We start from the raw sequence: 26286 nt of genomic DNA on the forward strand, positions 1-26286 counted from the left end.
ATGAGGATGGATAATGAGAGCACTGTGTCTGAGTTCATCCTCCTGGGGCTCCCCATTCGAGCAGAGGACCAAGGCCTGTACTCTGCCCTGATCCTGGCCGTGTACCTGACAACTGTGCTGGGGAACCTGCTCATCATCCTGCTCATCAGGCTGGACTCTCACCTCCACACCCCCATGTACTTCTTCCTCAGCCACTTGGCCTTCACAGACATCTCTTTCTCATCAGTCACAGTTCCAAAGATGCTCGTGAATATGCTGACACACAGTCAGTCCATCTCATATACTGGGTGTGTTTCCCAGGTGTATTTTTTCATAGTTTTTGGAAGCATTGATAGTTTTCTTCTGACATCCATGGCATATGACAGGTATGTGGCCATCTGCCACCCTCTGCACTATACCATCATCATGAATCTGAGCTTCTGTGTTCTTTTAGTAGTAATGTCCTGGGCATTATCTTCAGCCAATGCCCTTGTGCAAACCCTCCTCTTGGCTCGCCTATCTCACTTTAGAAACAATACCATCCCCCACTATTTCTGTGACCTTTCTACTTTGCTGAAGCTGTCCAGCTCAGACACCACCATCAATGAGCTGGTTATCTTTGTTTTGGGTAATGTGGTCATTACTCTGCCATTCATATGCATTCTGGTCTCTTATGGTTACATTGGGGTCACCATTCTGAAAACTCCCTCCATCAAGGGACTCCGAAAAGCTTTGTCCACATGTGGTTCTCACCTCTGTGTAGTTTCCTTGTACTATGGAGCCATCATTGGACTATACTGTGTCCCTTCATCTAATAACACTAGTGAGAAAAATGCCATTGTGGCTGTGATGTACACTGTAATCACACCTATGCTGAATCCCTTTATTTATAGTCTGAGGAATAGGGATATGAAAGGGGCTCTGAGAAATATCCTCAGCAGAACAAAATGATGTACCTTCTGCTTCCCTTTTGGTGCCTAGGACTCCTCCTTCATTGGCACATGTAGTATATTCTCTATGAATGGCCATCATAATGATATTTTATTCTGAACCTCTTGCATATATCTTGGATGTTACACTTTACCACTTTTCTTTATCTTGATAATCTTGGGAAAAGGGTTTACAACATATACACACATAAGTCCTATTTTAGTCCCCTTTGCACATGATATCTTCCCCTCAAAGTTTTAAAATTCAATGTATCACTCTTCATTTGCATGCCTTGTAGCTTTTGGAGCAAAGCTGTTTTTTGCTTTTCTATCTCATAAAAACTTTAGATAGGACTAATTTCTCTTTTAAAAAAAATTGACAGGTAATGTCTCTATGTAGCTCTATATGTTCCAGAATTTGCTATATAGCCAAGGTTTTCGTTGAACCAGTAAAGATAATCTCACCTCTGCCACCTGAAGGCTAGAATTAGTGACATGAACTACTATGCAGAGCTTGATCTTATTTTTCATATTTATTTTTGCAATATTTTGAATTATCAGCTGAGAATAAGCCTTAAAAGATGCTGTGTCTCAAATATATTACCAATGATCTGGTTATATTTACAACAGAATGGGTTTCATTAGCCTCACATTTATGTCTTCTGGCTATTTTTGTACACATTTTAGACACCATTCTGAGACCTCATCACTGCATCAAATTTTCCAGCCTCTTGTTTGTAATACACTTTTCATTTTTATTGACTCATGAAGATGTACATTTTTATAAGATGAGGTGTTCAGGTTCATATATTTGTTGTGTAATGTATGTTGTAAAATAAATGGGACTATCTTCTAAATTTTTGTCATACTTTGTGGTATAAGCACTCAGTTAGTTCCTGTACTACTTTTGTATATTGCACTCCATCATCGTCACCCCTTATCCCTCCACTATGAAGTCAACACTATTGCCCCCTCCTTTGTTCAAATTTCATATACACTACTAGCTTTTCCTTCTTCCCACATAGTTTGCTCATCATTTTGTAATTTGTTCTTCATTGTTCAATTTTTGTGATATATTCTTAGATTGATACTAAATATGCAGTTACCTTATTTTTTCTTCCAAATTCAGTGGTCCATAGATATCAGATAGACAACATGGGTCCAAGTTCTAGGAGGTAAAAGTGTCTTTGGAAACCTCTTTGTTGGGGAAGATCAAGTTTATGTGAAGTGTAAAAGTGGGAAGGAAAAAATTAGAATGGCCTTTCATCTGGTGTTTTAGTTATGTGTCATCAGTCTGTTCTCTATAACTGTTGAGTTCCCAAGTTTGTGGGCTGGTGGAAATGAAGTAAATATAATACTTGTGTGAAAATCTGGAAAAGTTAAAGTATTTAATCTATCTATACTGTGTTCTAAAATGAAATGGACTCCACATATAATTGCATAAATACATTGTACTCTGTTTCCATCTGAAATTTTCAAGCTGTGTTTTTGTTTTTGGAAAATTTCCAAGACAAAGTTATTTAACTTCATTAATGGTAGCCAATTACTCTGACATATATTTTTACATCTAGTGATTATTATTATTTTTTTTAATTTTTTTATTCGATATAATTTATTTACATTTCAAATGATTTCCCCTTTATTATTAAGAAAGAGATTCTAGTAAGGAGAACTTAGTTGCTGTTCTGGTGCTACAGTAGCAATTTTAGTGAATGTGCTTCTTAGATTATTGTATGAGAAGTTGAGTCGTTAGACTGGTGTGCCACTTGGAAACTTCTGAAATCTAAGCCATTTTTCTTGTCACTGAAATGAATTCATACTTAAAAAAACTGAGATAATGTCTAAAAAAAGAATATACACATGACAATCACAATTATATATATGCATATACTTCTGTGCCATATATTATATATTTAATATAACATATTATATGTAGTGTATATTAAAATTGTATATTAAATATGTTCATGTATGTGACATTTTAATTAATACTATTAAAGTGTCATTTAAAAATCACTAGCCTTAAATGATAGAAACCAATACTACCAGTGCTAAATTTCCTTTGGTCCCTTGTCAGCTATATCTTCTTTACCCTTGAATATAGAGTCTTATCTATTTCTTTTTTATTAGTGTATAGCAATTATATGAAGTGATGAATGTTTTTGTTTATTTGTGTTTAAGTCAAGGTCTCACGAAATGGCCTTGGACATAGGTGTGGAAAGCAGTGAGTACCACAGCCACTGAGACTATGCTGAATCTTTATTTCATGGACATCATGTGGATCATGTAATTCATGTAAACCAGGCTAGTCTTTAATTCCTAGAGATCTGCTTGCCTCTGTCTCCTGAATACTCAGATTAAAGATATCCACCATATTACCTGTCTCAAAGTGATGAGTTTTAATTATTGTCATAATGTATAAAATGTTGTTTGAAAATACTAACCTCCTGTGTTCCACTCTCTTCTGCTAACTCACCACATTCCTAAATACCCTGTTTTTCCTTTCATGTCCTGTTTTACAAAATTCAATATTAGAGAAAATTTGTGAAGCTTGTCTTTGGAAGCCTGGGCCATCTAACACAGTAATCACCAATTCTATCCATTTCTGCCAAGTGACATTATTTCATTGTTATTTAATGAAAAACTCATTATTTTTTCTTTTATTAAATAATATTTTGAATTTATTCTTTGAACATTTTAATCATGTTTGTAATGTACTTTGATCATACCAGCCTCCTAGTACCTACCTCTAGTACTAGTACCTCTAGTGAATAAGTTAGCATGTCTATCACAGAGTCGCATTAATACTGCTCATGTACCCAAGGATCATCTACTGTGACACTGGGAACTTATCAGTGGCAAGACTTGCAAAGAACCATGAGCCTTCCTCATGCCTGCCTATAGCTACTGTGTCAGAGGTGAGACCACTTCCATCCCACCCTTATCTATACTGGTATCCTAACTGGATTGATCATTTGTGAGCCTTGTATAGATAAGGTAACCATAGCAACTGTGCAATGGCCGTTAGAAATCTAGAAGACAGCATTCCATGACTTTCTCCTTCTTCCTCTGGATCTTTATACTATTTCTGCTTTCTTTTTAGTGATAGTTCCTGAATCTGAGTTGAGGAGAATTTGTTGTACATACATGCATATAGCTGAGCTCTCAAAGTCATTCTTAGGATGTGGGCCTGTTGTAAACCTCTGCATTAAACACTACACTGAGGAAAGATTCTCTGTTCAATGGTGAGAGCAGCATAAATCTATAGATATAAACATACATATTTAGAAAGTAGTTTGACAACATGACCATTTTAAAAAAATAACAATAGAACATCATCCCTTAAGTACCATGAGTTCCTCTGACATGGGCTTTTTGAATATACATTACCTTACATGGGATCCCATTTGTTGAATGTATTAGTTATTTGTATATTACAAAATATTTAAATATTTGAGACTGTGGGGTGGGACAGTCAACATTTGAAGCACCACATCCCACTCCTTGGATGCCATAGTAGTCTTCTGACCATATCATAATGTAAAATGCACTTAATTCAGCTTACAAATGTCCCTATCAACTTTAACAGTCTCAACACTGTTTTATCGTCCAAAGTCTCCTCTTAGACTCATGGTAATTTCTTCCTTGAATCTCCTTGTAAAATTAGAAAGCAAATTAAAAACTTACCATAGCATAGAATATACATTACCATTACAAAAAAGAGGGATGGGGCATAGTGAGGAAATACTTGACAAAAACATTTCATAAACCCAGTAAAGAACTCCTAATCCTACAGCTTGATATTGGGTGTCAAGGGATTTAGATGGTTTTGCCCATCCAGATTTTCTGCCTGCATCATATACCTCTCTTAGTGGCTATATATCCTCTGATTTTAGGTACCATTGGCAGATGTCCTACAGCATTAAGATTTAGGGGCTTCCAACACTGCCCAAGCTTCAATTTCATAGCTTTTTCCAGTTGCCTTGCACAGACTCTTTACTGGGACTCCCCTGTAATATGTTGACTTGCTTCAATATCTCAATGAAACTGCAGAAAAGGGTTCCATGGTCATTTCATTCCTACATCTTTGCCATATGAATGGCATTGCCAAGTTAGCCTGCCAGATTATGTCCCACTTGAGCCACATTTGTAGAGGATTCTATTTGTTGTTCAGCAGGAAAGTCCTATGCCTTTTACTTCACAGGTGGAAGAGTATCTCTATGGCTTTTATTCCAAGGGTGCACCTCCCTTCATTTCAGTGCAAATCAGGCAACCCCTTAAAAACAACAATTCCCTTAACAGTTCCAGCATTTCTACCAACACAAGGTGTAACATAATGCCTTCCATTTTCTTTTCTTTTTCCAACTGTACCCTTTGTACTTCTGCCTGCCCTAATCATTCTCTTTCATTGTAAATCTACATAAGAGTAACTGTGAGTTCCTACACAGCAGCATCAAATTTAGGCTGTCTTGAAATCTCCTCTGCCAAAGAAATAATTCTTTGGTTTTTAAATTTAGCCCCAGACATATTCTTAGTACAATGGTAGAATGCTGTCACAGTTTTCCAATCTACTCAATGACCACACCATCAAAAAGAAATTAAGAAACAAGTAAAGGACTATCTGGAATTCAGAGAAAATGAAGGTACAACATAGTTAAACTTTTCAGATACAATGAAAGCAGTATGAAGACGACAGTTCAGAGCACTAAATGCCATCATAAATAAATTGGATAAAACTAATACCAGAAACTTAAGAGTACATTTGAAGGCTCAAGAACAAAAACACGCCAACACCCCTAAGAGGAGCAGATGGCAGGAAATAATCAAAGACAGGGCTGAAATCAATCAATGAGAAATAAAGGGAAGAACAGAAGAATCAACACATCCAAGGGCTGAAGCTTTGAAACATTAACAGATAGACAAACTCTTAACAAAACTAACTAAAATCCAGAAAGAAGGTATCCAAATTAATATGATTATTAATGAAAAGGTAAACATAAGAACAGACACTGAGAAAAATTAAGCAAATCATTAGGTCTTCCTTCAAATGCCTGTCCTCTACATACTTGTAAAATCTAAAGAAAATGGATGATTTTCAAGACAGATACCACTTTCCAAATTTAAATCAAGATTATTCAAACTATCTAAACTATTCCCCAACCCTTTTGGAAATAGAAGCAATCTTAAAACTTTCACAACCAAAACCACCCCAAAGACATAGGGTTTTAGCAGAGATCTCTACAAGATCTTCAAAGAATGACTAACATCAGCATTCCTCAAATTATTCCACAAACTAGAAACAGAAGGAACACTGCCACATCTATTCTATGGATCCATAGACACCCTGGTACTTAAACCACAAAAGTCTCATCAATGAAAAAGAATTTCAGATCAATTTCTCTTATGAACATTTATAAAAATGTATTTAATAAAATACTTGAAAACTAAATCCAAGAACATATCAAAAACATCATTTTCCATGAGAAAGTAGGAGTCATCTTAGGGCCACATGGGTGGTTCAATACATGAAAATTTATCAACATAATTTAGTATATAAACAAACTGAAAGAAAAAAGTCACAGGATTATCTCTTTAAATGAAGAAAAGAATTGAAAAAATTCAACACACCACCCAATTAGAAGTCTTGGAAAGATCAGGGATAAAAGGCACATACTTAAACATAATAAAAGCAATATACAACAAGCACATAGCTAATATTATTTAAATGGGGAGAAACTTCAGATAATTCCACTAAAATCACAAATAGAATAAGACTACCCACTCTATCCTGATCTATTCAATATAGTATTTAAATTTCTCCTGGAGATAGAAGAAAACAAAAGGATATTAGGGGAATGGAAATTGGAAAGGAATAAATCAAAATATCACTATTTGAGTATAAAAATGATAGTATACACAAGTGACACCCAAAATTCTAACAGCACTTGTATCTAGCATTTGGCTGAATACAAAATAATCCAAAATAAATCAGTACCCCTTATATACAAATAATAAATGGGCTGAAAAGAAATTAGGGAAAACAACAAACTTCAAAATAGCTATTAATAATAGAAAATAACTTGGTGGGTTTCTAAGCAAGCAATTAAAAATCATTATGACAGGAACTTCAAGTTTCAGAAAAAAAAATGAAGAAGACATCTGAAGATCTCTCATGCTCATAGTTAGGATTAAAATAGTTAAAATGGCCACCATACTAAAAGCAATATACAGATTCATTGCAATTTCCATCAAAATTCCAACACTACTTTTTATAGACCTTGAAAAAAGAAATCTCAACTTGTTGTGGAAAAAGAAAATACCCTGAATAGCTAACAGAATCCTGAACAATGAAAGAACATTTGGAGGAATAAACATCCCTAATTATAAGCTATGCTTCAGAACAGTAGTAATAAAAACCATATGCTATCTGGGTAGAAACAGAAAGGTTAATTATTAGAACAGAAATAAAGACCCCAAAATAAACACACTCATCTATATACACTTGATTTTGTCAAAGGATGCAAAGCAACACCATGGAAAAAAGGAAAGCATATTCAACAAATGGTGCTAGTCTAACTGAATGTCTACATGTAGAAGAATGCAAATAAATCCATATTTATTACCCTGCACAAAACTCAACATAGATCAAATAGAATAATATAAAACTGGATACACTAAATCTAATAGAAGAGAACAGGAGAAGTAGTCACAAACACATGGGTACAGGAAAACATTTCCTGAACAAAAGGGCCCAGGCTCTAAAATCAACAATTGATAAGTGGCACCTAATTAAACTGAAATGCTTCTGTAATGCACGTGACACTATCAATAAGACCAGACCACAGACTGGGGAAAAGATCTTTAATAATACTACATTCTTCAGATGACTAATATCAAAAAATATATAAGAAAATCTAGAAACGAGACACCAAAAAAATCAAATGACCCAACAAAAATGGGGTACATAGGGACAGGCAGGTAGATCAATGGAATAGAACTGAAGATACTGAATAGCCCTGACTGTCCTGGAACTCACTCTGTAGACCAGGCTGGCCTCGAAATCAGAAATCTACCTGTCTCTGCCTCCCAAGTGCTGGGATTAAAGGCTTGTGCCACCACTGCCCAGCTCAACTGAGGAATCTTAAATGGACTAGAAGCACCTAAAGAAATGTTCAACATTCTTAGTCATCAGGGAAATGCAAATCAAAATAACCCTGAGAATCTACCTCACACCAGCCAGGATGGTTAAGATCAAAAACTCAGATGACATCAGATTATGTTGAGGATGTGGAGAAAGATGAACATTCCTCCATTGCTGGTGTAATTGCAAGCTGGTACAACCACTCTGGAAATCAATTTGGTGCCTCCTCAGAAAGCTGGACATCATACATCTGATGACTCAGCTATACCACTCCTGGGCATATACCCAAAAGATGATCCAATATATAACAAGGACACATGCTCCACTACATTCATAGCAGCCTTATTTATAATAACTAGAAGCTGGAAAGAACCCAGATGTCCCTCAACAGAGGAATGGATACAGAAAATGTGGTACATTTACACAATGAACTATTCCTCAGCTATTAAAAATAATGAATTCATGGAATTCTTAGGCAAATGAATGTAACTAGAAAATATCCTGATGTAAACCAGTCACAAAAGAGCATGCATGGTATGTACTCACTGATAAATGGCTATTATAGAAAAAACCAGAATGCCTAGAGTAAAACTCACAGACCATGTGAAATCCGAGAAGAAGGAAGACCAAAATGTTGATGCATCATTTCTACTCAGAAGGGGGAAGAAAGTAATTATGAGAGGTAGTGGGAGGGAGGGTTCTGTGAAGGAGAGAGCAGGGACAGGATCAGGAGTGGAAGGAGATGAGGAAGAAGTACAGAGGTCTACGAAAGTGAATGTAGGTGTGCGGCAGTGAATGATGGAGAATTGGGTATAGACACTAGAAAGTCTCAGACACAAGGGAAGCAAGAAGTTCCTAGGACCCCAAAGGGATGATACTAGCTGAAAGACCCAACAAAGGGAAGAGAGAACATGTAGAGACCATATCCATTTAATAGGTGCAGCCTTGGATTGAGGGATGGGACCAATTACACACCTCAAAAATATTAATAGGTATTTGCTCCTCTCAAAAGGAAATGCAAGGAAAAAGAGTGGAACAGACACTGAATGAAAGGCCATCCAGAGACTGCCCCACCTGGGGATCCATCCAATCTGCAGACACCAAACTCATACACTATTTTTGCTGCCAAGAAATGCTTTGTGATAGGAGCCTGATATAGCTGTCCTCTGAGAGTCTGTGCCAAAAGCCTGACCAATACAGATGCTGCAGCAGGCAGACTAAGCATGGGGACCTCAATGGAGGAGATAGGGGAAAGACTGAAAGAGATGAAAGGGTTAGTAAACCCACAGGAAGAACAAAAATATCAACCAACCAGACCCTCCAACAATCCTGGGGTCTAAACCACCAACCAAAGAGTACACATGGAGGAACCCATGGCTCCAACTGCATATGTAGCAGAGGATTACTTTATCTGGCATCAAAGGGAGGAGAGCCCCTTGGCCCTATGGAGGCTTGATTACCCAGAATAGGGGAATGGTAGGGTGATGAGGTGGGAGGGGTGGATAGGAGGGGTAGCATCCTCTTAAAAGGAGGGTGTATGGGGAAGTGGATAAGGGGTTTAACTAGAAAGGGAGTAACATTTGAAATGAAAATAAATAAAATAGCAAAAAATGGGGTACACAACTAAGCAGAGAACTTTCAACAGAGGAATCTCAAATGGCCAAGGAACACTTAAAGAAATCATTTGAAATGTAAATAAATATATCAATAAATTAAAAAATACATATCCAATTAAAAAAAAAAGAAATGTTCAAAGTCTTTGTGGTCATGGAAATGTAAATCAAAATAACTCTGAGATTCACCTTATGCCCATCAGAATAGCTAAAATAAAAACTCGTGTAACATCATGGCAAGAATGTGGAGAGTGAGGAACCCTTCTCCATTGCTGGGGGAAGGGCAAATTTTGACAACTACTCTGGAAATCAGTCTGACAGATTCTCAGAAAACTGGAAATATTTCTACCTGAGTATCCCGCTATATCACTCCTGTGCATATAGCCAAATGATGCTTCACTATCCCACAAGGACATTTGCTCCACTATGTGCATATCAGATTTAATCATAAAAGCCAGAAAGTAGAAACAACCGAGATGTCCTTGAATGTAAGAATGGATAAAAAATGTAATACATCTACTCAATGGAGTACTATACAGCTAAGTAAAACATCATGAAACTTTCAGACAAATGGATGGAACTAGAAAATATCCCATCAGGTAACACAGACCCAAAAGACATACAAGACCTTAGTTATAACTGGATATTAACCATAACATATAGGCTAACCATACTACAGTCCACATACTTTTAAAAAGCTAATCAGAAGGCCAAAACAAGGATTTAGAAGGGGTAATAAAAGAGTCATAGTCCAGTCAAATGGAAGGAGATAACTGGGTGGGAAAGGAATAGAAAAGGGAAGTGGTGGGTTGGAGTTTGGGTGTGGTGAGAGACAGGAGAGAGTCAGATGGCCAGGAGAGTGAACGGGGATCTGCCTCTCAAAGGGATGGAGGAGTGTGTGTTGGGGCATCTCCAGGATGTGCCAGAGACCTGAGGTGGGGGACACTCCCAGAAGTATATGGGGGTTATTTACCTGAGACTCATAGCAGTGGTGATATGAAACCTGAAGAGGCTACCTCCTCTAGCCATGTAGAAACCTTAGTAGAGGGATAATGACACCAATATACCACAGAGATTTGACCCCAATTTTGTCCTGTCTATAAGGAATACAGTGAAAAGTTGGAGCATAGATGGAGGTGACAGCCAAAGAATAAGAGGCCCAACTTGAAATACATCCCACAGGCAAGAACCAATACCTGACATTATTAATGATGCTTTGTTATGTTTGTAGACAGGAGGCTTACATGACTGTCCTCTGAGAGGCAGCTGACTGAAACAGATTTAGAGAGCCAAAACAATATATTAAATAGAACACTGGGACTCTTATGGAGAAGTCAGGGAAAGATTGAGGGCCCAGAAATGAATAGGAACTCCACAAAAAGACCAATGGTGTCAACTAACCTGGGTCCTTTAGGGATCTCAGAGACAGAATCACCAACCAAAGAACATACACAAGCTGAACCTAGACCCCCACCTTTGCACATATGCAGTGGATGTACAACTCCATCTTCCTGTAGTTCCCCTAGAAACTGAAGCGTGGCATGTTCTTAAACCTATTGTGTGTGTGTAGAATCCTTTCCCCTGGCTGAGCTTTTTGACTGGACTCAGTGGGAGCTCTGCAGATACTTGATTTGACAGGATGTGGGGATACAGAGCTTGGTAGTCTCCACTCTCTCAGAGGAGAATGTAATGTGGGGTGCGGGGGAGGCAGGGAGAATAATAGTGTGGGGAAGGCCGGGAGCTAGTGTGCAGTGACCAAGATATTAAATGAATAAATAAATAAATAAAAATAAAAATATTTAATTGAAAGAGAAACTATATGAAGGTGTGGAAGTAGACTTAGGTATTATATAGTAAAATGTTACATTTTCTGTTTTCCATATATTTTATATAGTTTGTTTAGCTTCTTTAAATTGCTCCAGTACAGTTAATATAAATTTGAAAATAAGGTTCTACACAGCTATACTAACCATAACTTCACTACCAGCATAGAAGCATACACATTGACTTCTGGTATAGAATTAAGGGCCCAGAGGAAACCCCAATAAAAATATCTTCAAAAGCCACATAGAAATAAGCAGAGTGGTATGGTAATCTCATATGTATTTCTTCTCGGGTGTACTGAGTTTATATCTGCAGAGTCTACATGGGACTCAAGACCTATGCTAAGCTATACATGGGGCTGGAGTAGGTCACACCATTGCTATTAGCTAAAGAATTATCAAATAGAAGAGGAGTCCCACTCATGCCACCCCAAGAATACGCTGTATGTTATACACTTTGTTTTGTCAAGGCTACGCAGAACAATCTCCAGTGATGCATACCTTCCACTCTACCCCCAATATTTTTATTGATCATGTTCTAGTGTACCAGAAAAATAGTACAAGCAGAATTCTTCTTCGTTTTCCTGGATTTTATGCTCAAATGAACAAGGAACAAGTGAATAATATCAACTTCAGTACAGAAGAAATATATTACCAAGGCACAAACTAATGGAATCAATTTGTTAGTCTATGCTCAATGATTAGGCTTACCAATATCAGGTTAAAAAGAGTAAGTATGGTGAGGGGATGAACAATTTCCATGGATAGCTCGAAATGCACATAAAGCCAGCATCCATGCAGCTTTTATAAGAGAAATAGTGAAGGAAATTTCATAGTGCAGATTATTGTCATCAGTATAATTTCTGCAGCAGGCTCTGTACTAGGCTAGTAAATACTTCTTTGAGTTCCAAAACATTACTGGACAGAAAGAGATGGCAGTTTTGATACATTATAGCCCACTTGTCTAAGACAGTGTGCACCATGTTCACTTTATCTTGTCCCTCCTGTAGTGCCTGGAGTACACTATGAGAGAGGCAGTGGATGAATGTAGGTATGTAAGAGAGGTTGGACAACACTATACTAAGGGACACTCTCTCAAGGCACATATTTCAATTGACCATTTCCACCTGTCTCTTGAAGAAATCCTGAATAATGGTTGTTCAAAATGTAGTGTGTTACTTTATAGCTCTATAGCTACTCTTAGAGATGGAACCAGGAGCTCCGGTTGCAGTTGCAACATTAGCACCAGAACAAGAAGCTAGTCTAGGGCTAGGCATATACTGACTATTAGCTCCACCATGAGCACTACACTTAGATACAGATCCAGTGCTGATGGCTTGTTACCAGCTGCAGTTGAGGTTACTGGTAAAATCAAAATAGACCTAACCCCAGCACCACACCACCACAAGCTCTACCACTTGTGGAGTCTGAGACAGTATACTGGAAATGATGAAACTTTTGTGCTCTGTTTAGAGTTACTTCCAGAGCTGAATTAACACCTGGTAAAAATAAAACATTAACAATTGCCTCTAGATGTGGCTAGAAGGTTATCATAGGAACCTTCCTGGAATGATCATAATTGTTTTGCTTGGGTGTATATTTTCCGATATCAACTAACTGGCCTATTGTTATCTAATTACATTGTTTTATAATGAATTATTCTGTGAATTTAATGAATTATTCTGATAATACAATTTTTATTCTGACACACACAAACACACAGAAACACACACATATATACATATATATGGTAAATTAAAATAATAGAATAAATATATGGCTTACACATAGAAAAACTCTTTAGAAGTATCACTATATGGGACACTACTTCTTCATGCAATTGTTTGTTACATTAAAATATATTCTATGCACCAGCACATTAAGTCACACACTTACAGTTTCTTTTTCTTGTTTGTCTATAATTTCATTAAAACACATATTTTTAAAAAATTGCTTCTGAAAGTTTTGTATGTAAGTACTATATTTACATCATTTCTACTTCCCTTTTTCTCACGCCCCTGCCACGGGCTTGCTCATCCATTCTCAATTACACAACATAATTATTCTTTAGTCATTATTGTTAGGTGTGTTTGTGTTTGTGTGTGTGTGTGTGTCTGTATGTATATGTATCTTACTTAATAATTGTTTTTGTTAAGGATTTTACTAAAGGTATTTGGCTCAGAAAGTTGTCTCCTACATCAAGCATTCAAAGATATCTAATACTTTCTTTTCTATTGGGTTTAGTTTGTGTTTTACGTTGATGTCTTTGATTCACATGGGCTTGAGTTTTAGGCAGAGTGATACAAATGGATCTGTTTGTATTCTTCTATATGACAACATTTAGTTAGACCTGCAATATATGTTGAAGACGCCCCACCCCCATTGTGTGTAGTAGAAAATATTGAGAATTTCAATGCAGGCTTTCACCCCTGCCTTAGGCCAGTTGTTTTCCTGGATGAAACACAAACACTTTCTTCATGTTTTAAAATCTGCCCTAATCAGGGTAATAGCTGGGGAGCTGCTCCATGATGTTAAAATCTACTTTTAATAACTACAAGTTATAACTTATCATTTAATATGTTCCATCTGGGCTTCTCTTAACCCAATTGGTCAGTCCTCTGGGCCACATTCTCATGTGCCTTAACCCATGGTAGCTCTTCTTCTTCTTCTTCTTCTTCTTCTTCTTCTTCTTCTTCTTCTTCTTCTTCTTCTTCTTCTTCTTCTTCTTCTTCTTCTTCTTCTTCTTCTTCTTCTTCTTCTTCTTCTTCTTCTCCTTCTCCTCCTCCTCCTCCTCCTCTTCCTCCTCCTCCTTCTCCTTCTTCCTCCTCCTCCTCCTCTTCCTCCTCCTCCTCCTCCTTCTCCTTCTTCCTCCTCCTCCTCTTCCTCCTCCTCCTCTTCCTCCTCCTCCTCCTCCTTCTCCTTCTTCCTCCTCCTCCTCTTCCTCCTCCTCCTCTTCCTCCTCCTCCTCTTCCTCCTCCTCCTCTTCCTCCTCCTTGTCCTCTCTCTTCTTGCCTGTGAAATCTAAAGCACACCTCTGTCTCTTCTGCCCAGCTATTGTCTGTTAATATCTTTATTCACCAATATGAATTACCATAGGAGCAATATCCCTGGAGCTGCCTGAAGTTCTAGATCTTAATGTCTCATACTTAGCATTACAATAAAGTGCATCTGACTGTTTTAAAATAAAAATAAGGTGTCCATGGCTTTCAGATTTATATCTGTGTCTTTAGTTTGATTCCATTCTTCACCTTGTTTTTATACGGATACCATGTGGTTTTATTACTACAACTCTGTAATACAGCTTAAGATCACTGAGGGTGGTACCTCTGGAACTTCATTTACTGTTTAGGATTGTTTTACCTATCTTCGGTTTTTTGCTTTTCCATATGAAGCTGAGTATTGTTTTTGAAGGTCCATTAAAGTATTGTTGGTGGGAAATCTTAATGGTAATTGTGTTGAGTCCATAGATTGCTTTTGGTAAGATGGCCAATTTTACTATGTTAATCCTACTGATCCATGAGCATGGGAGATCTTTTCATCTTTTGGTATTTTCTTCATATTTTTATTCAAAGACTTAAAGTTATTGTCATGCAGGTCTTCCACTTTTTTGGTTAGAGTTACCCCACAATTGTTTGTATTATTTGTGGATAATTTTAAGGTTGTCATTTATCTGATTTTGGGACATTTATTTGTTTTCATGACAGAGATAGTCTTGCTCTAGCAAGTCTGTATAGTCTTGTTTGTCCTGAAACAATTTGTTCATATAGTACATGATATTGACAGATTTTCCAGTGTTTAACCACACATGCATGTCTGTGACTAAGCCTACTTGATCCTGGTGGATGACCTTTTTGACGTGTCCTAATATTCAGGTTCTGAGTATTCTATTCAACATTTTTACATCAGTATTCATGAAGGAAATTGGTCAAAACACTTCTTTGTTAGGTGTTTGTGTGGCTTGGGTATAAGCATCATTGTGGCCACATAACATGAATTTCACTGTGTAATTTTCATCTCTTTTGTTGAATAATTTAAGGTGTATTGGAATTATGCCTTCTATGAGTTACATCAGAATTCTCAACAGAAATGATGAAATCCAGAAGATCCTGGGCAGATGTCATCCATACCCTAAAGGGACAAAAATGCCAACCCAAGTTACTATATCCAGCAAAACTCTTAATTGCCATAGATGGAGAAACCAAGATATTCCATGACAAAATAAACTTGCACAATATTTTTCCACATATCCAGCTCTACGAATGATACTGAATGGAAAACAGCAAGAAAAGGAGGGAAATTACACCCTAGAAAAAGCAAGAAAATAATCTTTTAGCAAACCAGATAGAAGAGAGACACATAAACATAATGCCATCTCCAAATAACAAAAATAACAGGAAGCAACAATAACTTTTCTTTAACATTGCTTAATATCAATTCTCCAATAAAAAGGCATAGACTAACAACAGACTGGATACATATATAGGACCCAACATTTTGCTACATACAGGAAACTCACCTCAGAGTAAAAGTCTGGAAAACAATTTTCCAAGGAAATGGTTCCAAGAAACAAGCTGGTGTAACCATTCTAATATTGAAGAAAATTGACTTTCAACCTAAAGTTATCAAAAAGATAATGAAGGATACTTCATAGTAATCAAAGGAAAAATTTACCAAAATGAACTCTCTATTATGAACATTTGTGCTCCAAATGCAAGGGCACCCACCCTCATAAAAGAAATTTTACTAAATCTCAAAGCACCCATTGCAACTCACACAGTAGTAGAGTGGGAGACTTTAAGATCCCACTCTAATCAATGGACAGATCATGGAAACACAAACTAAACAGAGACACGGTGAATCTAATGAAGTGTCCTTCCTTATCTTTTTTGATAACTTTAGTTTGAAAGTCAATTTCATTCATTATTAGGATGACTATTCCAGCTTGTTTCTTGGGACCATTTGCTTGGAAAATTGTTTTTCAGCCTGTTACTTTAAGGTAGGATCTATCTTGGTCACTGAGTTAGGTTTCCTATATGCAGCAAAATGTTGGGTCCTGTTTACATATCTAGTCTGTTAGCCTATGACTTTTATTGGAGAATTGAGTCCTTTGCTTTTAAGAGATATTAAGGAAAATTGATTGTTGCTTTCTGGTATTATTATTGTTACAGGTGGAGTTACATTTATGTAGCAGTCTTCTTAATGATTTGTTAATGGAAGATTTCTTTTTCCGCTTTTTCTAGGGTGTAGTTTCTCTCCTTGTACTGGGGTTTTCCCTTTATTGTCCTTGAAGGGATGGATTTATGGAAAGATATTCTGTAAATTTGCTTTTGTCATGGAATATCTTGGTTTCTCCATCTATGGTAATTGAAAATTTTGCTGGGTATAGTAGCATGGGCTAGCATTTGTGTTCTCTTTAGGCTCTGTATGACATCTGCACAGGATCTTCTAGCTTTCATAGTCTCTGATGAGAAGTCTCATGTAATTCTGATAGGTCTGCCTTTATATGTTACTTGACTTTTACTCTTAAGCTTTTACTATTCTTTCTTTGTTTTGTGAATTTGGTGTTTTGATTATTATGTTATGGGAGGAATTTCCTTTCTGGTCCAATCTATTTGGAGTTCTGTAGGCTTCTTGTATATCCATGGGTATATCTTTCTTTAACTTAGGTAAGTTTTCTTCTATAATTTTTGAAGACATTTACTGGCCCTTTAAGTTGGGAATCTTTGCTCTCTTCTATCCCTATTAGCCTTAGATTTGGTCTTTTCATTGTGTCATGGATTTCCTGGATGTTTTAGGTCAGGAGCTTTTTGAATTTTGCATTTTCTTTGACTGTTATGTCAATGCTGTCTATGATATCTTCTGCACCTGATATTATCTCTTCTATCTCTTGTATTCTGTTGTTGATGCTTGCCTCTATGACTCCTGATTTCTTTCCTAGGTTTTCTATCTCCAATGTTGCCTCATTTTGTGATTTCTTTATTGTTTCTACTTCCATTTTTAGATCTGGATGGTTTTGTTCAGTTCCTTCACCTGTTTGGTTGTGTTCTCCTCTAATTCTTTAAGGGCTTCTGTCTGTTTACTTTTGTTCTCCTGTGTTTCTTTAAGGGAGTTATCTATGTTCTTCTTAAAGTCCTCTATCATCATCATGAGGTGCGACTTCAAATTCAACTCTTGCTTGTGGAGGCTTGCCAAGTAGCCTTGGTTTCTATTGGTAGGTTTCTTGGGCTTGCCTTTCACAATCTTGCTATCTTTGATATTAGTTGGTCTTGCTGTCTCTGGCTGGAGCTTTTCCCTCTTGTGGACCTGTGAGGCTGTGTCCTTACTCCTGGGAGAACAACTCTCTTTTGGGAGGGTCTGTGCACAGATGACTGTGGAGCTGCTTGGCTCCTTGGTGTAGATGGCAACTGGAAGGCTCCTGTCCCCACTGCTCCACTGATCCTATGTCCCGTGTGCTCCAAGCCATTCCCCTACAGATATGTATTTGAGAAGTGGAGATCTCACCTCCATGCTGAGAAGTGAAAGTGCTGCTGGGAGATCACTCTCTTGGCAAGTTGTGCCATGAACTTTAAGCACTGCTTTCATTGTGTCAAATTAGTTTGGTTATGTTGTACATTCATTTTCATTGAATTGTAGGAAGTGTTTGATGCAAGAGGTTATTTCAATTTTCTATATCAGTAGAGGCTTTCTTTGTGACTGAGCATATGTACTATTTCAAGAAGGTTCTATGAATTTTATTCTTTTGTTTTTGAATGAAATATTCTGTAGATCTCTGTTAGTAATGTTTGATTGGCAACATCTTTTAGTTTCAATATTTCACTAATTAGTTTCTGTTTTGATGGCCTCCCCAATTGTGACAGTGAGCTATTGAAGTCTGCCATAATTATTGAGTGGGTTTCGATATATGATTTAAAATTTGGTGATGTTTTTATGAATATGGGTGCCCTTGCATTTGGGGGTATTGATACTCAGAATTGAGTTTTGTTATGGAATATCTTGGTTCTCCATGGTCGGTGATGGAAAGTTTTGCTGGGTATAATGTTCTGGGCTGACATCTGTGGTCTCTTAAGGGCCTGCAAGACATTTGTCCAAGGTCTTCTGACTTATAGAGTGAGGAGTAATTCTGCTACATGTGAATTTAGATGTTACTTAGGGGTTTTCCCACATGGTTTTTAATTTTCTGTATTTTTTGTTATCTTTTTTTTATTCGATATATTCTTTATTTAAATTTCAAATAATTTAAGTCCCATAAGCCCTCTTCTATCCCCCTGTTCCCCAATCAATCCCTTCCCACTTCCCTGTCCTGGTATTCCCTACACTGCTGCATTGAGCCTTTCCTGGACCAGAGCCCTCTCCTTCATTCTTCTTGGGCATCATTTGATATGTGAATTGTTTCTTGGGTATTCCAAGCTTCTGGGCTAATATCCGCTTATATTATCATAATATCTGCTTATCCGTGAATGCATACCATGTGTGTTCTTTTGTGATTGGGTCACCTCACTCAGGATGACATTCTCCAATTCCACTCACTTGCCTAAGAATTTCATGAATTCATTGTTTTTAATGGTTGAGTAGTATTCCATAGTATAAATATACCACATTTTCTGTATCCATTCCTCCATTGTGGGACATCTGGGTTCTTTTCAGCTTCTGGCTATTATAAATAGGACTTCTATGAACATAGTGGAGCATGCATCCTTATTCCATGCTGGGGAATCCTCTAGGTATATGCCACGGAGTCCTCCAGTAGTATCATGCCCAGTTTTCTGAGAATCTGCCAGACTGATTTCCAGAGTGGCTGTACCAGCTTGCAGCCCCACCAGCAGTGGAGGAGTGTTCCTCTTTCTCTACATCCTCACCAGCACCTGTAATCTCCTGAGTTTTTGATCTTAACCATTCTGACTGGTGTGAGGTGAAATCTTAGGGTTGTTTTGATTTGCATTTCCCTTTTAACTAAGGATGTTGAACATTTCTTTAGGTGAGAATTCTTTCTTTAGAATTGAAGACCCAGAAATGAACCCATACACCTATGGTCACTTGATCTTTGACAAAGGAGCTACAACCATCCAGTGGACAAGTGATATCCTTTTCAACAAATGGTGTTGGTTCAACTGAAGGTCAGCATGCAGAAGAATGCAAATTGATCCATTCTTATCTCCTTGGACTAATCTCAAGTCCAAGTGGATCAAGGACCTCCACATAAAACCAGACACACTGAAACTAATACAAAAGAAACTGGGGAAGACCCTTGAGCACATGGGCACAGGGGAAATTTTTCTGAATAGAACACCAGTAGCTTATGCTCTAAGATCAAGAATTGAGAAATGGAAATTCATAAAATTGCAATGTTTCTGCAAGGCAAAGGACACTGTCAATAGAAAAAAATGGAAAGCAACAAATTGGGAAAAGATATTTACTAACCCTGTGTTCGACAGAGAGCTAATATCTTGGATATACCAAAAAACTCAAAAAGGTAGACGCCAGAGAGGCAAATAATCCTATTAAAAATGGGGTACAGAGCAAAACAAAGAATGTTTATTGTTTTGAATATCATGAAGCGAGAGGATTTTCTTGTCTCATCCAATCTAATCATTGTTCTGTAAGCTTCTTGAACATTTATAGCCATCCGTTTCTTTAGGTTAGGTTAATTATCTTCTATGGTTTTTTTTAAAGATATCTTTTCTTGAAATTTTGAGCTGAGAATCTTTTCTTTCTCATATAACTATGATTATTAGGTTTGGCCTTTTCTTGTTGTCACAAAATTTCTGGTTTTTTTCTTCTTGTTGTTGTTGTTTTTAATGTCATGAACTTTTTAGATTTAGCATGTTTTTAAAACTTACACATCAATTTCTTTAATATATCTTCTATGCCAGAAATGTTCTCTTCCTTTATTTATTTTATTTATATTTGTTTTGTATTATGTCAGTGATGCTTGTTTCTGATTATTCCTGTATGAGTCCAAGGATTTACATATCCAGAATTGCCTCTGTTTGTTTTCTTTTCTTTTTCTTTTTCTCTATTTTTTGTTATTCATAGCTTATGATAGCTTACAGATTCTAAAAAAGAATTTATTTTGTTTTTTAATTGGTAACTTTATTTACATTTCAAATGTTTTCACCCTTCCTGGTTTAGCCTCTGCAAAAAGGCTCCTTCCCCACCCATCCCACCTCCTCCCCTTTGCCTCTATGAGGTTGCTCCCCACCCACTCCTCATTCCTGCCTCACCAGTCTAGTATCCCCTCGTGCTAGGGTATCAAGCCTCCACAGGAGCAATGGTCTTTCCTCTCACTGTTGCCAGATAAGGTAATTCTTTGCTACAAATATAGCTTGAACCATGTGTGAATCAAAGAGTACTTACTCTTTGGTTGGTGGTTCTGTCTGAAGGAGCTCTGGGCAGTCCAGGTAGTTGGTATTGTTGATCATTCTTAGGGTTGCAATCCCTTTCAGCGTCTTCAGTTCTTATGCTAATTAATCCCTCTCAGGGGACAGCTATACTTGTCTGCTTTAACAAACACTTGGCATCCAATAGTGTCTAGGTTTTGAGTCTGCAGATGGGATGGATCCCTATGTGGGGTGGTCTCTGTATGGTCTTTCATTCAGTTTCTGCTCCATTGTGTCCCTATATTTCATTTACATAGGAACAATTCTGGGTTAAGATGTTGGAGATGGGTGGGTGACACCAACCCTCAACTGGGGGCCATGCCTATCTACTGGAGATGGTCTCTAGAGTTTCTAGCTCTCCTTTGTTGGGTATTTTGTTTAATGTCATACCTGTTGGGTCCTGGAAAACTCTTGCTTCCTTAGCATCTGTGACTCTTTAGTGGCTAGTCACAGTTGCCCATACCACACTGTTATGTACCTGATCCTGCCTGGATTTGCTCCTTTCCCTCCAAGATCCCTCCCTTTCTCTACCTCCGTTTATTATTTTGTTTCCCATTCTAAGTAGGATTAAAGTCTCCATACTTTGGTCTTCCATCTTCTTAAGCTTCATATGATCTGCGGGTTGTATCAATGGTATTCTAAGGTTTGAGGCTATTATTCATTTATCATGAAATACATACCATGTGTGTTCTTTTGTGTCTGGGTTACTTTACTCAGTATGTTATTTACTAGTTCTGTCAACTTGACTACAAATTTCATGAAGTCATTGATTTTAGTAGCTGAGTACTACTCCATTATGTAAATGTACCATATTTTCTGTATCCATTCTTTCGCTGAGGGACATCTGGGTTGTTTCCAGCTTCTGGCTATTATAAATAATGAACATAGTAGCACATGTGTCCTTGGTATATGCTGGAGCATCTTTTGTATATATGCCCAGGAGTGGTATAACTGGGTCTCCAACTGTTTTCATCTTTGTGTCTATTTCCAATTTCAGATCTTATTCATTTCCTTCACCTGATTGGTTGTATTTTCGTGTATTTCTTTATGAGGCAGAAGATTAGACTGTAGTTAATCACCTGTTATTTTGCCTTCTACATGTACCTTACTCCGTCCTCCAATTCATTCTATATGTTTTGCCATTCTGTTGAAGGACTTACTTTCTTTAATCATTAGATTTATTTTATTTTATTGGCATATAAATGATCTTGATTATTCTTTATGTAAAAATACCAAATTTATTTGTTGATGAACTTTTTTTCTCTTATGGATAATGTTGCAAAAAACCTTACTCTGCCTCTACTTGTTCCCATGCTAAAATCATAGGGTATGTATCTGATACCACAATGCACATTTATTGGGAATGCATATTTTCAATAGTAAATAATACTAGATTTTTTTTGTTAAAAGTGTCTAAGCTTGCAGCTAATATAGATCAAACTGTTCAATGAACATATCCAAGAATAAATGTCCAATTCTCTATGTGCAATGCACAAAATCAACAGATATTGTCCTAAATTTTGCCTATTATTATGGACATTGACCATCACTTGCTGTGGTGATACTCTTACAATTTTATCCACAAATTATATTAAATTCTGCTTTCAACTGTTTTGCATCTGTGAATGACAGTATTCTGTTAATAAATTTCAAGTTATCACAGGGGTCATGTTTAAAACAGAAAAAAAATGATGGAGAATCTTTTTATGGTTACTATTGTTAGTTCTTGAGTGCAAAGGGACTCTCTTGCCTGCTTGATAAAAAGTTTTTTCCCTTAGGGAGTTAATGAAAATGAACCATTTTATCCTGTATGCCTCTAATTTGGATCTGGGGACAGGGATTGAACCTTAGGTCTTGTACATGGTTTTCAAAATTGGAGCTCACATGACCATCCCAGGATATGTAGAAAATGTACATGTTCTTATATCTAGCTGAACTGATTATTCTTCTGATTGTTTCAGCAAATGTATGACTCTTTGAGTGAATCCAGCTGTTCTCCAATATTGTGTTTCTTTTTGAGAGAAATGAAAAGGATTTTCCATGATTCTTAGCTAAAGGTATCTATGATCATCATGTATCTTAGCCTGTCAGTTCAGGAATAGAATGTACACTTTTCTGTATGAACTCATATGTTTGGGTCTCTCTGTGTATCAGCCTGTCTTTCTTACTGTCTTTCTCTCTGTTCACCATGCATTTGACATCTCAAGCTCACACCATAAAATGGCAAATATTCCCCTATACAGTAATTTACCTTGCACTGAAAATTTGCCTAAACTTTTAGATAAAATGATACACACCTTCAAAAAATGATCCATAGAATATCTTTTGTAAAGTATCCAATTTTTGAAAGAAGAAAAATAATCCTCTTTGCTCACATTAAACTTAAGCACAATTTCTATTGTGTTTTATTCTAATTTCTTTCCAAATCTATGTGACCTTTTTTTATAATTACTCCTGGCGTTCATGTTCCATCTAGTATTCTTGGCTTCCCCAATCTGCTTTCTACTTTACAGTCACCATGCTATTTCCTATTTTCTGCTACCTCATTTTTGGGCATTGTTATGGTTCTTGAGTAGGTGGAAACATTTTATCATATGAAGTTAAATATTATATATGCTTGTTTCTCACATATTCTCCAACATTTACATTTCTAAGACTGGTTATTGCCTTGTGTTTTCATTGTTTCTCCAAGTGCCTAGCAATGTACTTTGAAACACTTACCTAGAGACCCATTTTTAAAACATGCTTATGCAGGATCTTCTACTAAATTAATAGAGTATATATCAACTTTATCATCACTTTGGCTTCTCATGACCTGACATGTAAAACTATGATACCTACTTCTCTAAACCCTTTCCTGAATATACCATATATATTATCTGCAATATGGTAATATATTATATTACCATTAATTGGTATATACCATATATAGTAGCTAAAATTATATAGGAATGATATTGTTTATTACAATATTGCTTGAAATAGGAAAATATTAGAAACAGTCTATCATTTACAGATAAATAGCATTTTATTGTGATAAAGTAATTGCTACTAACACAGAAATGACTGATAAATGTAGTATAATTAACTTCAGGCAATGTCACATTAATTGAGTTTTTAATTGTTTTTACAGATTAAGATAGATGATATATAGGCACTTTAAAGACAATTTTGACAAAATTGGGAAGATTCTTATATTAACTCTATTTAAAGTCTGGAAAGAGTGAAGAGGCAAAGACTGAAATGCCAGTCAGAAAGACAAACTAGGCCCTAAACAAGTCTTCAAATAAAATATGACCATAGAGCTCTTTCAGCTGCTAAGATATAAACTCTAGTTCAATCATGGTCTTTTTACTATTGCTTAGTGATTGTTCACTTGGGTAGGACATGATTGAAGGAAAAAGAGAGATATGCCAATTTAGCTAGAGGGAAAATGTTTGAAATGCATATAAAATAGCATTCTTTGGCTTGAAAAACCAAGTTAAGAGTAAAATCTGTGACATTTCCTTTTACTAGAAAAACACAAGGAATTTTCTTGGCTGATCTAAAGCATGTAGGGAAAATGAAGCATTTCCAAGTACTCTGAAATCATGCATGAGTTGCTTAGGTTGAAGCTGAGATACCGATATGGAATTGGGGTAATTTTATCCAATATAGGAAGAGTGATATGATGTGAGTACATAGATTGCTGAACAGTGTTATTATATGAAGAACTCATAGTTACTTACAAGCTGATATTGGTACTTTATGTTGTTGACACAGACTCATGCACTTAATGGTTTGAACACCTGCATATCCTGCTTTCAGTAATTCTGCAGATCTTGGTATCTCACAGATCTAAAGCAGTTCCATGGGAATGGCTATATGGAATTCATTCATAGGAAGACAACATTAGGGAAGAACAAAGTTTAAAAGAAATAAAAGCCAGTGAAAGCTTGTTGAATATTCTATTTAATGGTTACAATAACACACTAATTCCTGAGTTTTATGTGGTTTTGTGAAATCCAGGCATAGTGATCTGGACCTGGGTTTGTTCTGATGTTCACTGCTTCTTTCTATGATATATTCAATTGTTTTCAAGTTATATCCCATTCCTAACAGCAGCAGCCCATTACTGTGACAAAAATACTCTCTATTAAGATTAAAACTGATGTACTGAGTGAATTTAACTAATGTTATTTTTCAGTACTGGTGATTCATAAAATGCTTTGACAATGTTATAAGCAAAATCAGATTTTTTCTTTTTTGCATTTTCATTTCAGCAGAAGATAAAGAATACAAGGATGGAAAATGAGAGCACTGTATTTGAGTTCATTCTCCTGGGGCTCCCCATTCCAGCAGAGGACCAAGCCCTATATTCAGCCCTGTTCCTAGCCATGTACCTGACAACTGTGCTGGGGAACCTGCTCATCATCCTGCTCATCAGGCTGGACTCTCACCTCCACACCCCCATGTACTTCTTCCTCAGCCACTTGGCCTTCACAGACATCTCTTTCTCATCAGTCACAGCTCCAAAGATGCTCATAAATATGCTGACACACAGTCAGTCAATTTCATATGCTGGGTGCATTTCCCAGGTATATTTTTTTGCAATATTTGCTGATATTGATAGCTTTCTTCTTACATCAATGGCTTATGACAGGTATGTGGCCATCTGTCACCCTCTGCACTATTCACAAACTATGAGTCAGACACTCTGTGTTCTTCTAGTAGTAGTATCCTGGGTCTTATCCACTGCCAATGCCCTTGTACACACACTTCTTTTGGCTCACCTATCTCACTTTAGAGACATTACCATCCCCCACTACTTCTGTGACCTCTCTGCCTTGTTGAAGCTGTCCAGCTCAGACACTACCATCAATGAGCTGGCTATCTTTGTTTTAGGTAATGTGGTCATTACCTTGCCATTCATATGCATTCTGGCCTCTTATGGCCACATTGGAGTCACCATTCTGAAAACTCCCTCCATCAAGGGAATCTACAAAGCCTTTTCCACATGTGGCTCTCACCTTTGTGTAGTTTCCTTGTACTATGGAGCCATCATTGGACTATATTTTGTCCCCTCCTCTAATAGCACTAATGACAAAGATGCTGTTGTGGCTGTGATGTACACTGTGGTCACACCCATGATGAATCCTTTTATTTATAGTCTGAGGAATCGGGATATGAAAGAAGCACTGAAAAATATCCTTGGTAGGAGACTGTGTTAACAGTGATGTGCAGGGTCCTCCTACCCAGCATCTCTACTTTCATCTTCTCTTTTCCCATTCATCCTTTTTTTTTCTCTCAGGGAGTTTTCATGATGCTCTAACTCACTTCTCCTTGCACAGTTTGCCTGTCTGTCTTTCTGTCTTACTTATTAGCATCATGGGAACATTTCTCACAAATTTATTTCACTTTTTTCTTTGTCTTGCAAAATTTTAC

The 26286-nt window shown here is 36.9% G+C and overlaps 2 protein-coding genes across 2 annotated transcripts in view; one reads left to right on the plus strand and one right to left on the minus strand.

The window, feature by feature from the left end:
- LOC127685306 (olfactory receptor 50-like) lies at nucleotides 1-26072 on the plus strand. The gene is made up of 2 exons (XM_052182366.1): nucleotides 1-489; nucleotides 25131-26072. Exons 1-2 carry the CDS (start codon nucleotides 1-3, stop codon nucleotides 26070-26072), a joined length of 1431 nt encoding a protein of 476 aa, XP_052038326.1.
- Nucleotides 1-26286, minus strand: part of LOC127685304 (olfactory receptor 50-like) — a 314138-nt gene that overhangs the window by 61263 nt on the left and 226589 nt on the right. The window lies entirely within an intron of this gene.

The sequence above is a fragment of the Apodemus sylvaticus genome, chromosome 5 (assembly GCF_947179515.1).
Source record: "Apodemus sylvaticus chromosome 5, mApoSyl1.1, whole genome shotgun sequence".
Taxonomy (NCBI): Eukaryota; Metazoa; Chordata; class Mammalia; order Rodentia; family Muridae; genus Apodemus; species Apodemus sylvaticus.